Raw genomic sequence first — 17,538 nt, forward strand, 5'->3', positions numbered from 1 at the left:
TTGACAAATTTTTAATATTGTCAAATTGTAGCATGTGTGAGTTCACACGTCTACGATTTCATTGTGATGATTTCTAAAAGATGAGTTTGCACTTGGCAATGCTGAATTCAGACGCTCAATTTCACAGGAGATTGAAGATTAAATCAGAAATGTTAAAGGCAAACAAAATTAAAATCAACGTTAGTGATATGTGATGACAAAGATCACCAGTTAAATATTCCACCACAGAATCAAATACCTCAAACCTGGCTTCTGACAATGTAAAACATCTGTCTTTGCAATAAATATAAAAGAGAAAGCCTTCGGAATCAATTGGGCATTTATTTGCCTCCATGTATTTTGGGGAATAAGGAAGCATATGTATGCTGTCCAGAGGAATTTGGGCAAATTTAGAAAAAAAAGAAAAAGAAACCCACACACTTCTTCATTTTTAAGAAAAAGAAGTAGTAGTGACATCACCCTCAGCTAAAATCTAGCCTGTTTATATCTCAATTTATGAGGTAATAGAATGCCTTCTTCAGAGTTATGAAGTAACTAGGACAGTTAAGTACAATTTCCTTCTGAATCTTGATGACCTCATTTGTTCATTCATCCAACAAATAGTTATTACACCCCTATTATGTGCTAGGTGCTGGGGATTTAATAGTGAGTGGAGGGAGAGACGTAATCCCTGTCCTCAAGATGTATGGACTTGAGTGGGGGATGGGAATAGAAATTAAAGAAGGGCGCAAATAATTATAAAACTACTGCTGTAGTAAGTGCTAAAAAAAGAGAGTCATATGGTGACAGGAGAAGCTACAATAAAAGATCTACTCAAGAGGTTAAGGAAAGCTTGCCCATCAAGGAAGCTATGATTTACCCAAGGAAGACCAAGAGTTGGCTGGGTGAAAAAGAAAGAAGGGCAGAGGACAGGAAGTGCACCCTGGGGAAGGCTCTGTGTGGGAGGAATGCAGGGGCATGTTCAAGGAATTTGGAGAAGGCTCTCAGCAGGAGAGGAGGAGAAGCCCAAGGGAAGGTTATAAGAGAGGAGGCGGTTTGAAGGCATGTTAAAGGATCTGGTTCTATCCTTTATCTCAAGAGCACTTGGAAGCCATTGAATGATTTTAATCAGAGGGTTGGTATAATCAGGTTTGCATTATGAAAAATTATTTTAGCTCTGATTTGAGAAATTGTGTGGAAGGGCCCAGAATGGCCCTGACTGGGGATGAGTGGTTGGGAGACTCCTGCGCCAGGGAAGGCAGTGGCATGGGCCAGGTGGCTGTGGAGGAAATAGGAGAAGCAGATTTTGAACTCAATTTTCCTCCATCGCTCAAGTGGCTTCCAGCTTTGGCAAGCCTGCTGGTGGGCAAGAAGATGCCCAGCCTTCCTGAATTCACTGCCCTTCCTGCATCCGAAATACAAGAGCTGGGAAGTGGCATTTTCCTAAAAGACACATTCAGAGGCAGTTTCAGTGCTGGGTGGAACAATGGTGACAAGACTTAAGGTTCCAGGATCAAGCAGATGAACTCTTAGATTGACAGGGAAGATTTTGGAAGTTGGGTTTCCAGGGAGGGCTATTTGCCTTTACTTCCAGTAAATCTGGCCACCTGCCTCTGCAAATAATCTTTGTCTCATAAGACAAGAGAGTTCATTGTGGAAACTGCTGGATGATCTCCTGACCAGAGGGCTATACAGAATCTAAGTCTTTGAGAGCTGGAAGTAGGGTGAGCATATAATTCATTATCCAAACAAGACACATGGGAAAGAGAATGTGTCTTGGTTGGATAATGATTAATTTCAAAACAGATGTACACCAGTATAGTTCTGGGCAAACCTGGTCACCTTAGCAAGAAGAGAAAGTTGAAAGTTTATTCTGTCCGCCTCCCACTATTTCCCCTATAGCAGAGGAGAGGATAAGCTTTCTCTCTCTTCATGGGCACTACTGGAATGCAAACACTGGTATTTAGCTGACTCCCAGGCCACTTTCATTTTTACATTTTCTACTGTACTTGATACATTCTGAAGATAAGATTTCTCACCATTATCACTCTGTAATGGCTGATCATTTACAATTACTCACTTAATCACCCCCAGGAAGAGGCAGGTCAAAATGGGAGGCACCACCCAAGAGCTCATCAGAAATGCTGCATCCTAGATGTACTGAATCAGAATCCGCATTTTAACAAGATTCTCAGATGATCAATATGCACATGAAAGTTTGAGAAAAAACGTCCGGACTTCAACCTACAGTAAGAAAACCTTTTTACAATGTGACAGTGTATGCACACATAACCGAAACAAAAGTTTGAGGCAATCCTTACTCTTACTATTTTATTAGGGAAAAAATGTGCTCACAACTCATTAGATTTCAGCATCCACTCACGGGTCGTGACTTGTAGTTTGAAAATACAACTCTAAAGCACCTAGGAACAATCCCAAGAAGGTTGGGGGCGGGGGAGATGCTTCGTGGGGGTGCTATGGAAAGGATATACACTTTCTCTGTTCAGTTACTTTCTGAAACGTGTGCACTTAGTCACTCCGGAGTAAATCCTTGGAGCGAGGAGCTCCTGAGAGCGGTGAGGGGCAGCTGAAAGTTTGCCAAAGCCCTCAGAGGGGCTGGTCCAGGGGACGTGATTGGCAGCTACGAGAGAGGGCGAGGGCTGGAAGCGAGCAGAGGGAGAAGGCTCTGCGGCGGCGAGAGGTCCTGCCCAGCTGTTGGCGAGGAGTTTCCTGTTTCCCCCGCAGCGCCCGGGTGAAGTTGAGTGAGTCACTCGCGCGCACCGACCGAAGACACCCCCACGCGCGCACACGCCCGGGGCAGGAGCCGGCCTCCTGCGCAGCTCCCCTCGGCCGCCGGGGGCCTCCCTGCGCCTCGCCGGCCTCCAGGCCCCCTCCCAGCTGGCAAGCCGGCGCCACATCTGGCCCGCACATCTGCCCGGCCGGCCCGGCGCGGGGTCCCGAGAGGGCGCGGCGCGGAGGCGCAGCCAGGGGTCCGGGAAGGCGCCGTCCGCTGCGCTCGGGGCTCGGTCTATGACGAGCAGCGGGGTCTGCCATGGGTCGGGGGCTGCTCAGGGGCCTGTGGCCGCTGCACATCGTCCTGTGGACGCGCATCGCCAGCACGATCCCACCGCAAGTTCAGAAGTCGGGTGAGTGGCCCCCAGCCGGGGCTTGGCGGGCCGCCGGGGGTCTCCCGGGCTCCCCGCCCCTTCGCCGCGCTTGACAGGCGGCCCCGGGAACGCAGCGCTCGGGCGGAAACGGGACGGTTTCCCCTCGCGGCACCCACGCAGCCCGACTCCCTTGGCCGCAGGGACGTGAGTTTTTCTTTAAAAAGAGAAGGAAAGTTCAAGTGGAAAGGGGCGCGGGGCACGTTTGGCCCCCTTTGTGCGGGCAGGAAAGGCGTTGTGTTGGCCGCGTTCGAGGCGAGCCCCCACCCCCGGAAAGGGAAGTTTGAGAAGTTGGTTATCTGAAGGAGGCAGGGGAGCAGCGGCCCGGAGCGGCGGCCGCAGAGGCCGCCAGAGCAGCTGGCACACCTGGGCCACCGCGCCCCGCGGCGATGCTGCGTGCCCACGCCGGCTGGCCGAGCCACCCCCTTAAATGGCCAGTTACTCAATCCTTAGCCCCTGGGAAGGGCCACACACTCCCCCAGGCCGGCTTCTTGGCCCGGAGTTACTGTAGGAAAGTTGCAAGACAAGAAGCTCTTTCCAAAGGAAAGTTATCCGGCTCCACTGACGGCTAGGCGTGGATGGGGTAGGGAGTGGAGGTTGTCAGGTGGAAGGCGGAGAGTTGTTTACTGAGTGCCTACTGGGTGCTGGGTGCTAGGTGCTGGAGATGGTGCCTGGAGCAAGACAACCCTGCCTTCCGGGAGTTGACGGTTCTCTGCAGTAATCGTTTGGTGGAAACGGAAGGGTTAAAATCGTAAATCCGCTGCCCACCTGATCTCTATCTCTAGAGGTTTTTGAGGGGGAAAAATGCAGGAATTGAGTTCTTAAAGATTTGTTATGAGAAGCATCGAACCCCTGAGACCTGAAGAGTTAGAATTTTTGCAGCTAGGATCCACATTATTGAGAATCTGCAGCTGGGCTGTGGGTAACGGAGTATTTGGACCTTTCTCAGGCCTCAGTTTGCTCATCTGTAAAGTGACGCGGTTAGATTTGGATAATTTTACATTACCTTCATCTTTATCATTTTATGTCCCTCTCTTCCCCCTTTGGTGACTTGGAGATGCCCTGTGTGGATGTGGGATGAAATGTATTGGATTTGACAGTCCACATCACCCTGAGGCACTCTTTTTACTTACCAAGGGCTGCACAGGCTTTCCTTTAGGTTTGTCTAGAAAAAATATGCACCAGGTTCTAAATGGTACATTTCAGGGTATTTGAAGTGGATTGAGAACTTTTTAAGATTATGTTTTATATTCAAAGTCCCATGGAGGTGGGAGTTTTTAATGGAATGAGGAAGAAGCACTTATTGTAAACAAAAAAATCCTAACATAAATTTGAGTTCTACTGTTTAATCAAATCCCAGTGTTTCATTCTCGGCTGTTTTTGTATACTGCAGTACTAGAATGTTCAGTTGCTTCTGATTATACCCCACACTCTTAAAAATTGAGTTATATTTTGCTAATAAATATTTTAAATGGCACCCTCAATTTTCTGTGTATGTTAAAAATCACTAAAACTTTTGTTTCAGATTACGAAAGAAGGAAATTAGCAGGCTCTGATTTTGTTAGGTTTTGTTTACAAGGATAAGATTTATGATTTGCAAATTCCAGACTCAATAGTTTATGAGTCGGTTTCATTTTATCTACATACACACTTTTAAACAATTAACTTAAAAGCTTAGGGGCTTTTTATTTGGGCTTTTAAACAGTTTTCCAAAATGCACAAATTTTATGTTTTGTGGAATTAAAGTTTCAAAATGGTTGAACTAAGGAATCATTTGAATTTGTATTCATTTGAAATTAAATTTTTGAAGATAGTTGAAGGTAACTATAATGAAGATGAGAAACCTGATTCCATGATTGCATTTTAATTTTCCATGTAAATAAATGGTTTCAGAATTTTTCTAACATAATTGGTACACTGTCAAAACATTTTTCAAAATATCTTAATGCATGATAAGATATGAGGAAATGAGATTATTTACAGCCTCCTATTAGGTCACCTAAAAAAAAATCCATCTTCTGTGGAGTAGATTGACAAGCAGATAAAGGATCTCAGTCTAAGAACAAACTTCACTAAGAAATATACTTAAAATTTTTTAAAGTTTTGTTTTTGACTTAGATTCACTCTTCCTAAATGCTCAAAATTAAGTAATTACTCTTTTGGGGAAAACTTTCAATGTCTGAAAACTCTTCAGATCTGAAAAATGTGACTTTTGCTTTTCAAATACCTACCAAGAGATGCTTGTTGATGACTCAACGTTGGTAAAAGTGTCATGTGGATAAACTTCTTTCTTAAAATCATGTTAAAGATATGCTTGATTTGTCAGAGTCAGAGACTAGACTAGGCCCAGAATTTGGTCTCTTTGCTCTTGTTCCCAGAAAGTACATTTTCACCTCTAGGCCACTTCCTATAATAACATCTTTTTATACCTATTTATGGTTTACACAAAATACTCATCACATTTTGGATTCATTGCCTTTTTTTTGAGGTGGCACCCCGTGGCGATGAGCCTTCATTATCGTCTGTGTAGTCAGCATAACTGCTACGCGGTTTCCATTTCTGTTACCAATCCTCAGTTATCAATACAACTTTAAAATTTTTCTTTATGTTTTTAACCCTATTTTTCCAATAAAGAATGACATCTGTTTTTTGGTGCCACTGTAAAAAGTGGCCATCAGTCATTCTTCCTTCTCAACAGTATTGATAGAGTGTCTCCTTGTGCTAGGTAGGAGGCTCAGGCCTGCAGACACCATCCTGAACGAATAAGACAGACCTGGTCTTTGCCCTCATTGAGTTTAACATACAGGAGCATGTTAAAGGCAAAGAGACGGAAACATATTTTAACCCTGTGTCTTGGCAGCATTATTGAATAACGGTGGTTTATTTCTAGACTCTTTTTTCAAAAGCCCATTTTTTTGTTTATTGCACTAGTCGAGGGTGTGTGTTGGATGTTTTCTTCTCCGTCTCTCTATTCTTTTCTTTTGAATAATCTGTTCTTTTCTATACTTGCCTTGTTACAGGCCCCCAATGGGTCCACCTCAACTCTCCATTCTGTAGCCAGTATGATGGACCCCATGTGCCCGTTTAGTCTTTCCTTTGAGAATAAGCTTGGCGATAGAAGAGGGCAGGGTATAAGCTTTGGAATCAGGCCATCCTGGGTTCCAAACCCACTTCTTATTTACTGGCTGTGTGGCCTGTTGTAGTTACTCTACTTCTGTAATCCTTGGTGGCCTCATTTGTGAAATGGGGTTATGGAGTTATGGTGAAGATGAAATGAAACAGTGCTTTAAAGTGCTTAACATAGTGCCTGCAGCATAGTAAATGCACGATAAGTATCAGCTCCCATTATTAGTATTAGCTCCTCCATCAGGCCTAACAAGGTCCTCAGTGACCTGCTTCCCATCTGATTCAGTAGCCTTGCATCCTGCCATGGCTCCCACTTTCCCAGTCCACTCTTACTGTCATGCACACACATGCTGTGAGCAGGTTAGGCAGCTGTGACTTCCTTCAAGCTGCTGTCTGTCTGGAACTCCTGCTACCTGGATAATTTTCACTCATCTTTTAAGACTTCACTCAAGTGTCATTTTCTTAAGGAAACCTGCTTTGAATACCCTGGGCTGAGCTAAATGTCCCCTCCTGGGGACAGGCCTCTCTTTTAGCTTTTAACAATAGTAAGCCAAAATTATATCTTTCGGTGACTCCCTTGCCCATGAGGCCTTTAATTCTCTCAAAGGCAAGGGGTGTGTCTTCTTCATTTCTCCACCTCCAGGTCTCCTGCAGTACCTGGCACCTAGAAAATGCTGAGTTGAGCCTCCACTTCATCTTTCTGGAGGTAGTGCAACCGAATCAAACATTCTAACAACCAGGCAGTCCCTGTTTATTGCAAGTTTGGTCTGAATGGTAAAATCTTACTTTTAGTGAGAATAGTTTTGGCTCTGACCCAAATAGGCAATTTGACTGTTTTTATACTATGTAATTGGTTCTTTTATTCTAATGAGCTCTGGAAAAAGATGCTTCAAATTCTATCAAACATGATGGAAAGCTGCTAGAAGTTTTCATCCAACTCCTTTACCTATACATTTTGAAGTAGTGCAGGGCATGCAAAGGCACTGCAAAATTTTTTAAAAGTTTCACCAAAGATATTTTCCAGTAAATACTGAATTCTCTTTTTTTTTTTTCTAGAAGGTTGTCGAAAGGAGACTTTCATTAAAAATGAAGTGCTGAAATCTAAATTTAGTTTTTAAGTTTCTTTTTTCATCAGGGTTTTATGTTTTGGTTGATAAGCAGTGAAGCAGAGTTGGTCGAAGGGAAGTGTGGTCCTGTAGCAGCTGCTGTCTGCTGTAGAACTGTGTGGATATTATTTAGGTGTGATGCAAACCACCAAAACAGTTTAAAATAGGGTGCAGAGGAACCATACTTCCTGGCTACAGCATGGCGCTACTTAGCCAATTTCCACATAAAAGCATAGCTCTATCACCTTGTTAGCTTCCCCCCTCCAGGTCCTCACGTACAGCTTCAGTCGATTTAACTCATATTTTCAGTAGAAACAACTTAGCAGATGATTTTCAGTAGAAACAACTTAGCAGATGAGCATTAGCAACAAGAACGTTCACCACTTATTTTGCACTCCCTCTTTTCCTTGTAGGATTTTTTGCTTCCAGGTACTTGTTGCTTCCAACTGCGGAAGATAATGATGATTCTGCTTCGTTGCCTGGTATGTCAAAAGGGTTTGGAATGCTGACCAGGCACATGGGCTCATCTCAGGGAGAAGTGGGGAGAGGGGAGATGAGTATTTGAGAATCTGCTCTGAGCCAGCTGCTTAGCATTACTTATCTGGCTAAATCTTCAGAAGAAACCTGCAAGATAAGTTTTATCATCTTCATTTTATAAATGGGGAAGATGGAGTCTGCTTAAGGTCTCCTGAGGTTTGCCTGTGTGTGTGTGTATGTATGTGTGTGTGTGTGTGTGTGTTCTGAGCTTGCCCTGCTCGCGTTCTGCAGTCTCCTTTTCATGGTGTATCGGTGTGTACATGTGTGTTGGGATGGAAGTTAGGGACGGAGTAAAGGGACATCATATTCAAGAAGGGGGAACCTGCCATCTAATATCATCAGTTCAGAGCTTCTGATATCATGATTTGCTTGGCTTGCGTGATCTGCCTCCTTCCTGATTGTCGCTGTGCTACAGAAGATCAAGATAGGGCAGAGTCTTTGCACAAGGACGCTTTACTGTTCCTAGTCTGATAATGGCATCTTGGTGGTGGGACCCGCTGCAAGTGACCCCTGGTTCAACCATTCACAGCAGTTGGACATGCACCGTTTTCAAAGATGTGCATTGTAAAACCTCAAATTTCAGGCATGTAGGACCAGCATCTCTGTATAGGCCTCGAACAACTGCTGGTGAGGGCAGAAAGAGCAGAATTTATGCAACATAACAAAGGGGGATGATTTGACTTTTGAGGTTCCACTAATTTGAAAACTTGTACGTAAGGTTCTTCTCCTCCCAAAAGGATCTGGCCTTTTCCTTGCCATGATCAGCTTTTTAGGTCTTGGCACTTGACAGAGGGCAACTGCCTCCTTGGATTTAGTGAGTTTAGGATCTCCTGCGTAGGCTCTGAAGGTTCCCTGGCATCTGTTTTGTTTACAGGGCCAAGGCTGTAGATCATTAGAGTGGCCTCAGCTGCCGGGCAAGTGCCAATGACTGGGGAGACTGTGTCTGGGAAAGGCTGTCTGCTGTCAAGATATGCATCTCTTTCTTTTTTTTTTTTTTCTGTTTTCTGATGATATATTCCCCTCTCCCCCCAATTTTCTCGGCTCAACTAAAATATAGGCCTAGTATATGGGCACCAGGGGCCTCTGTCCTGGGTTTTAGAGAGTACTGCTTTTATTCTTTTCTGGTCAGGCCCCTGTCCATGGGTTGAGGAGACTTTAGGCCTCAGAGTCCAAACTCCTCCCCCTTTTTAGATCATATTTCAGGTACCTGGGAACCCAAAATTCCCTGTCCAGATGGCCCTGGAGAGCTTTTACAGCCTGCATGGACCCTTGTGTCCACCTTCCTGAGGGCTTTCACAGCCCCTGGTCTATGCACCCGAGGGGTGGCTAAAGACAGCTGTGTCCATGGTGGGTGTGTAGGGGGCTGTGTTAAAACTCAGGAAGGCAGGTTGTTGACCAGGACCGGGACCGTGTTTCCCCAAAACACCCAGTTCCAGGGAAGGACTTCGAGTCATTGAAGAGTTTTAAAGTTGTGCTTGGTCTTCCAAGACATGATGAAGATATATTTGTCAGTTAAGGTAGTTTATTGAACAGGTGGTTAGCATGATTTGTAACTTTCGATATTTTGACCTATGGGACGTAGGCCTCCATTCGTCCTCTTGCTCTGGGCTTTCCAGTGTCAGGGTGGGTCTGGCATCAACAGAGGTTCCTTTGCAGAGGCGTTGGGTGCAAAATTAGTTTTTGTCTATTGTATCATCTTTTCCCTGGAGTAGAGAAATTGCTCATCAATGAAAAAGCTTTTCATTATTTGATTTCATTATTTGTTTATAGTCACGATGTTGTATTTCCTTTGGGAAATTCACTTTTTCACAGTTTCTATTTTCCTGGAGGAAACTTGAGCTCTTTTCATTTGACTTGTTCTGTCTGCTGTTTCACGTGTACATTTTTTATTCCAGATTTCCCAGTGCCTTAGTTGCATTTCCTCTGTGTACTGGGGGCACTAGGACAAGGTGAAGCTTATCTGGATGTTTTCTTCTACTTTTGTTAATATTTTATTTGAGTGATCCATGGCCTTCTCAAGCCTCTTTAAGGATAACAAGAATATTAGAACAGTGTAAAGAAGTAAAAAGCCCTTCTGACGTTATAAAAGCCCTTATGACACCTTATAAAAGGTGTAGGATTGTCAAAACTATGCATTTTAGAGAGCTAGGAGTTTGGCAGAACAAACATGAATGTCTTTGAAGGAAAATATAGGGTCAGGCATATTTTCAGCATATGCCACAGCAGCTCTCGATCTGTTAAATTTGTAAATCATTGCAGAGGATTCATTGACTTTGAAGGAAAGTCGGTTTGTGGATGTTAGGATGTTCGGATGCTTTGTGGGTGACTACTGGAAACCTTTTCTACGTAGGGAAATGGAATTGGCCTCAAACTCCCTGTGAGTGGTGTTCCTGTCTTGAGGAAGCGTTACTCACGAGCCTTTGTGGACAGGTTTCCCAATAATGTATGTAGCTCCCCCTTGTTGAGGTCTTGCTACTGCCTGGATCATGCTGAGCACTTCACTGTATTATCTAACCTTCAAAATAACTCTGTGAAGTAGATTTTATAATGCTCATTCTAAGTTCTCTAGAGATTAGGAAATTTAATGAAGGCCACCCAGTTACCAAATGATTATGCTGAGATTGGAACCAAGACGGTCTGGTTTGGGGACCTAGACTCTAATTGTTATGCTATACTGAGACCAGCTGCCTCAGTTGACATAAACCACTTTTCCATTATAGCATGGTTGGTAGGGGACTCTAGGCATTAAGAGAAATAATGGTATATCCAACATTTTTCTAATGATTTAGCGTTTTTCATATATTATCCTATTTAATATCTCTAGCTAAATAAAATAAAATTTGGTCCATACACCAGGTAGTCAAACATCATGCCTGTCTTGTGACCTCAGTGGGAAAATGAAATATATACGTCAGGTGATGTATTGGCTGAATCATGGAACAGTGAGGCCATCAAGGAGTTTAGGTATTCTGAGTAAAACAGGCACTTTATTTGGAAGGATTGGGGAAGTTAAGGATGCATAAACATGTAGGGGATATATATGGTAGGCCGAGGGATGTAGATTTACCATGAAGTGAATAGCACTTAACCTTCAAGGTTTCTCTCTGGTATAGGCCCATCTCCTGACTCTGAGAGGGACCCTGGCCACATGGCTGATGAGTGCTTTCAAGTTAAAAAATATTTAAGAAATCTTGCAATGCCCTGAATCTTATAGCTCACACATAAAAGAAACCTGATAGAAGTTTTCCCAAATTTAGAAGCAATGCAAAAAATTTATATAAGATTACTTATAATGAATTATGAAGCTGAAAGAAACTTTTCCAAGTTATTCAAGAATAAATTACAAATTCTAATCAACAGCTCTAGAAGGAAGACTGAATTATTTTTCTGTTCTCTCTTTAGAGAATATGGCAAATATTGTTGGAAGTGGTGATCAGAGTATGCAACCAAAAAATGTAGCAACACTATTTCAGAGGTGTATCAGGCAGTTAATTAATAAAAACATGTTTTCTTTTAAAATTTATATTTTTGGTATTTGAAGCTTTTAAAAAATTTGTAATTTGTAAGATGCCATTCTAAATTCTCAATATTCACTTTCATACCTAAATTTCTATTCTCATTTTTTATATTCTTATTCTTTTTTTTTTTTAAAGATTTTATTTATTTATTTTTTTCCCCCCAAAGCCCCAGTAGATAGTTGTATGTCATAGCTGCACAGCCTTCTAAGTTGCTGTATGTGGGATGCAGCCCCAGCATGGCTGGAGAAGCGGTGCATCAGTGCGCGCCCGGGATCCCAACCTGGGCCGCCAGCAGCGGAGCGCGGGCACTTAACCGCTAAGCCACGGGGCCAGCCCTATATTCTTATTTTTAAAGAGTGCCCTGGAAATTGAGACGCTTCAGCTTCCACAAGACTCAACTGTACGCCTAATATGTAGGATTTGCTTGTCGACGTACAAAATAAATAAAAAATACCTCCTCCCCACCTCCCCTTACAAACAGAGACCGAAGTCTTCGTTGTTACATCACCAAACCAAAACATTTTTCCCCCAGGTGTAGCTAAACCCTTTATCATTTTCCTAGTTGAGAGGTCCCATGCAAAGTAGAAAAGAAGTTGTAAATATGTAATTCTCACAAAACCTTGATCTTGAATGAAAGGTAACCCAGATCTGACCCTTAGTTTGAGATTAAGACTCTGCCTAGGAGACAGCTGGTGAAGATGAAGGCACGTTACACCCGCAATCCAGGCGTCTGGGTGACCTGCTGAAGTCCTTCAGTCCCACTGGGTCTCATTTTTCTTCTATGTACAGTAACAAGAATTGGATAGATGAGATTTGCAGCTTTTTCTTTTCTGAAATGTTTCATTCTGTGTGTCTATAGAGGAAATTATTGAAGTTGACTTAGAAAACATAATCTTTAACTAATCAAAGTAGAAAACTATCAGAAGTCATAACAGGGCAGAACTGACAAATACCGTGAACATCCACTTGAAGTTTGTTGGAGATGACTACTATTGAAAAAAGAAAGAGAAACCATAGTTACTTTGAAAATTTCCTAGTACAGGTGCCTGAGCATACATCCTGACTAAATAGCATGTTTACTTCAGCCAGCCCTCACTCCTTGTTGCTGAAGAAAAGGCTTCCTTGGTTTTGGTGGTAATACCATCTCTCTTTGGTTAATTATGGTGTTCTCATGCTCCCCTTCCTCTGAATCGGTAAAAATGTCTGTGAAGAGTTTTCCTAAGGTACAGAATTATGAAGTGCTTTGCTGTGTCTAGGCAAAGAAAGTCCCAAAGGAACTTCTGTGTTTTTTGGGAAAAGAAAGGAAACTTGTCTAAATATAGTCTTCTGTTGCCTTTCAAAGTTTTCTCCACCATTTTTCTTAAAATATTCACAGAAAAGACAGAATTTGCTACAGATTGGCAGTTTTCAGACAGCTTTTTTAGGCAGGGGAGTAGCTGTGAGTCCCATAATTGCATTTCCGGAGTCTGCAGACACTGGTTAGCAGGGAGGAGGAATCTTCTAACTATTGTTTTGAGTGGCTCTCTTGTTACTACGTATCATATTTGTGTTTTTTCTCTAAAGCCCATAGTATTGGGGGGGGTGGGGAGACCATATGATAAAATTTGTCCTCAATTATGTGAAAAGGAAAAAAATAAAAACCCAATAGTAACGTTTTGTATTCACTATTCTGGAATCCCTTAAATTACATTGTTAGAAAATAATTTCTAACAATCTCAATCCACACTTGGAACTCTTGTTTTTATTCTTATAATTTCTATTATAATTAATCATATAATTTTTATTGTTTCTGTTATCACCTATTTATTTATTTTAAAGAGCAGCAGGCCAGCCAGTCTTTTCCTTTGTTGTTCTCTGCTGTTTTCCATCTCCTCCAGCTTGCGGCCCTGCTCATTCTACCTTCTCACTCCTTCAGGAACCTCATTTCTCACTGAACATTTATTTACCTTTCATGAGTTATAATATGCCTTGAGGCCTGAATCTTGAGCTCAAGCATTCTGACCCCAGAAACAACGCTTTTATATCATCCCGCAATAACAGTTTTGATACCTGGCTACTCAAAGGTTGGTCCAGGGACCAACAGCATCAGCATCACTGAGAATTTATGGGAAATGCAGAAAGTGGGGCTGCTGCATTGGAATCTGCATTTCAACAAGATCCCCATGTAATTCATGTACCCGTGGAAGCTTGAGAAGCACTGCTCTAATAGCATTAAAGCATTTTCCAGAGAGGAGTCAAATGATCTGCAGTGATTTCAGAGGATCAGATCAGACTGGTTTCTGTCCCTGAGGAAGAGAAGGATTCAAGGAAGAGTAGTCCCTAGTTTTATGAGGGCGTTTTTGACTCCTCCTAAGCTACAAGGCCCATTTTAACTGTGTAACTAAAGCACTAAGGCCGGCGGAAGAGAGAAGGCGCTGACAAGTCAATTAATGAGTCAGTTTTAAAAGTCTGTTTCCGCAAAGCATCCTTCATGGCTCATTCCTCCATTGAACGTCCCTTGATCACCAGCTGTGGATCCCAGGGATCTGTTTCTCTGCTGAACTCATGACATTTATCATGTTTATTCATTAGGCGTTTAATCACAGACTGCCTTGACATTTGTCGGCCTTTAATTGAGCTATTATACCTTGGCATTTCTTAAAATATGTAGACTCTGCTGTGTACAAAGTTATGTACCCAATAAATTAATGAATCAATGTCAGGTTTTCCAGGAAGTGGTTCTATTCTTCAACATTTTTTTAAAAATCTTTTGTCTTGAGAAACTTATTTGGTCAATGCTCAGTGAGCCTTCACTAAATTTCTTTTGAATCTCTTGACATTTATTTTAGACTGTTCTGAGAGCACCACTCTTGGCTTTTTCATTGATTGGCTTCTATATTTTACTCACCACAAGAAAATTTTTTGCACCTCGATTACTTTCGTCTGTGAATTCCAACAACCAGTTTTCATGACTACTTTCTGATTTTTCCAAATAATTTTATTTTCTTTTTTTTCTCTTGACATCTTAACGATACTTGGCCACAAAAAAAAAAGTAAAAAAAAGAACAGAAAAAAACTTTCCATTGCAACCTATATCTCATGTTGCCTCCTGTTGCATCAAATCTCAACTTATTCATCAGAATACTTTTAAAATCTTAATACCTAGAATCTCTTAATCAGACATTTATTTACAACAGGAACCTAGTTACACGAAATGCATAACCATTTGGTTTCATTTTTGCTCTTAAATTATGGTACCACAATGCAAGTCTGAACTCTTATTTTCTGTCATCTGTAAGAATCTCCTCAGTGGTTTCTGCCCACATCCCTTGTCCCTTATTTCTTCAATACACATACACTGCCATCAGTTAAATATCCCCCCAGACATCATTTTGAACAGGTGGCCTCTGCTACAAAGCCTTCCATGGTTCCTGTCCATGGATCCTAGGTGATTACATGGCCCTTGCTTCCTCTTTAAGGTCAGGGACTGCATTAGTATCTCTGGCTCCTAAGACATAGATGAAACACAGGACTGGTTAGATGACTGCATGCGTGGATGAGGCCAACCCTCTCCCTCATCTCCCATTTTACCCTTGTGCATGCCTCAGGCCCTAGTGCCCTCGAACCAGCTTCCTCATACATTCTTTTGCTTTCAGATGTCCTAACTTGTGACTGTTCTGCTCGCAATTCTCTCCCCATATCCTGCAACACCTCCACTCTTCTGAAATAATGCATGGCCTAATGCCACTTCTTCTATTGGATTTTCTGTTATTATCCCAGTAGATTTCCCTCTTTCTGCTCTTCACAGCCTCTCTAACAGGCCCTGCTTCCTCACTCAGGTGGCCTTGTTCTCCAAGCCACTTGGGGCTTTAGGTGTGTGTGTTTTAACTCCCTTACTAGAATGAAAACTTTGAGGGAGAACCTTCTGTCTGATTCTTCCCTAGCACTCAGCACATGTTCTCACTAAAAGATTGTTGTTGTTTGGAATTCATCACATTTAAAGGCTAGGGAGAAGCTGCTTATAAATCCAAGATGGGGTGATGAGATGCGTATTTTTTTTTTTTTTTTGCTAGACTGCTTACCTTTTCACCACCAACTGTGTCATCAATGGCTTTGTTATTTATAGCTACGCGTAGTCTCGTTTGAGAGAACCGTGGGCTTGTGGGAAATTTTGAACGATCTGATGTGTGTAAGTTGCTCTTTACAGTGGAGGCTTCTTCTGTCTCCAGTCTGTAGTTTCCGTGAATTTGGGGGAGCCGCCGTCTGTGAGTGTGAAGGGCTGTTGTTTTTCCATCCATCACAGGCCGCCTTTGGTTCATTTATCTTCTTGTGTGTGAATCTTTTGTGGCGGGCCCAACGTGTTATGACTGTAGGGGCCAGAAAAAGTCATAAAGTAAATCGTACCATCTGACTCAGGACAATTTTTTGCCACTCCTGCCTTTCATTTTTATGAATCATAGGCTATCTCCTGTTGTTGGGATGGTTGCAGAAGTGGCTGTTGAATGAAGGGCTTGGTGCAATGGAGAGTGCCTGAAGACACCCTTCTACCTGACTGAGGGAAAACATCCCAGACTGCACAGGTGACTCTTGGTTGCACTTTTTGGAAAGCCCTGTTAAAGTAGCACGTGCTAAGGAGACTTAAATAGGAAGGCTTTCTCAGATGGGTACTCAGTGGGAATGGGTCTCTAAGGAAGATCTTGAAGGTCTTGAGTCCCCTTCTCTACCATAGTCTCCATCAGCTCCCTGCAAAGCCACTCAGGATGCACATGCAATCTAGGCACCAGCGGTAGTGTGCTTCCAGTGCCAGCACAACCTCTAGACACATCTCCTGCCTCCCTTCCAGCTGGATCGTCACCCATGGAGCCCTTCCTCTATGGAAATTCTGGAGCTGCTGCTGACTTCATAACATTACTTAGATATGGACTAGGAATGCCCTACCTGCTCTGTCTAGGGGAAAAGGGGGTGAAATGAGAATTTTGTGTCTTCATATTCTGTGGCAGTTATTGAAAATGGTTTAGATAGAATACTTTTAATTTGATGTACCATTGGTTAGCTTTCAAAACTGCTGAAAACATTTGTGTCTCAAGATTTTGATGATGATGTTGGTCAGGATGTTTGTGGCGATTATATAATCACTTATATTTATTCAGCGCTGTGCAAAGCATTTTGTCAAACTCAGAGTTTTTCCTGTTTCTGGTTTATTACTGAGATGCTTATGGTGTCTTCAGGGCACAGGAGGGAAGCTAGTTTCTTAACAGTTCAGCGTTTACGTCTTGAGTAACTGTTGGACCTACACTTAGCTCTGCTCCAAGCCTGCTGGCTTTGCTACTCCTCAAGGTATAACATCTTTTATGTTAAAGCAATTGACTAAATGTTAGATGTCTGTGTTACTCATGTTCTGCCCGTCAAAAGAGTTTTGTTCTTCTCTATATATCTTTATTCAGACATTCATCTTTAAGGTCTGGGAAAGGAAGCCCAGAACAATACTTGACCTCTGATACAATGTACTGTTTTGATTATGATCAGTACTTTAATAAAATTTATCTAAAAGAGAGGCTTTGGAGTGAGCCTCTGAAAATCTTGGGAAAGTCTGATTGACCTAGCGTCACTTCTTTTAAATCATCTTCCCATGTTACACAAGATGACCATGGAGGCTGACTTGGCTCTTGTGCTCTCTAAATTGAAACGTTTTGAAGTTATAAGAAAACGAAAGGATCAGAGTGGGTAGTTGAACACTGTGCTGGTTCACTTTATCAACGTCCCCAGGGCTGCAGTGGCAGGTCCCGATTTTAGTGAACATTTCTGCCCACAGCCCTCTTTGGTGCATATCTCTTGGGAACATATAAAATGTCTTTTGTTGTTAAAATAGCTGTTAAATGAATATTAAAGGCACACCAAAAATCGTAAAAATAGTCATTTGCCTACTTGTCCAGGCGGATAAAAAACCAGTGCCAGGAAAACAGAAAAGAGAAGTAATTTGAATAACTTGACTATCATTGAGACATACAGCCGGCGGGGGAAGAACACCAGTGGGAAAAAAGTCTAGTCTGACAACTTTGATGAAAACATATTGACCGTGTCTGGTTATAATCATTTTTTAATAATCCCTTATGTTAACAGAGTACTTTA

At 42.4% G+C, this 17,538-nt stretch overlaps 1 protein-coding gene across 2 annotated transcripts in view; it reads left to right on the forward strand.

Annotated features, from left to right (window-relative positions):
* The first annotated feature begins 2,632 nt into the window (after positions 1 to 2,632).
* TGFBR2 (transforming growth factor beta receptor 2) overlaps positions 2,633 to 17,538 on the forward strand; it is a 105,302-nt gene continuing 90,396 nt past the window's right edge. The window contains exon 1 of one of the 2 annotated variants that reach the window (XM_058554309.1): positions 2,633 to 2,741. Coding sequence is in view for 1 of the 2 variants with exons in the window: in XM_058554299.1 (XP_058410282.1) it covers positions 3,032 to 3,125 (94 nt within the window). In the remaining variant the exon portion in view is untranslated. Of the gene's footprint in view, positions 3,126 to 17,538 lie in introns of both variants that reach the window. The other variant, XM_058554299.1, reaches the window with a different exon arrangement.

This window comes from Diceros bicornis, chromosome 2 (assembly GCF_020826845.1).
Source record: "Diceros bicornis minor isolate mBicDic1 chromosome 2, mDicBic1.mat.cur, whole genome shotgun sequence".
Classification (NCBI taxonomy): domain Eukaryota; kingdom Metazoa; phylum Chordata; class Mammalia; order Perissodactyla; family Rhinocerotidae; genus Diceros; species Diceros bicornis.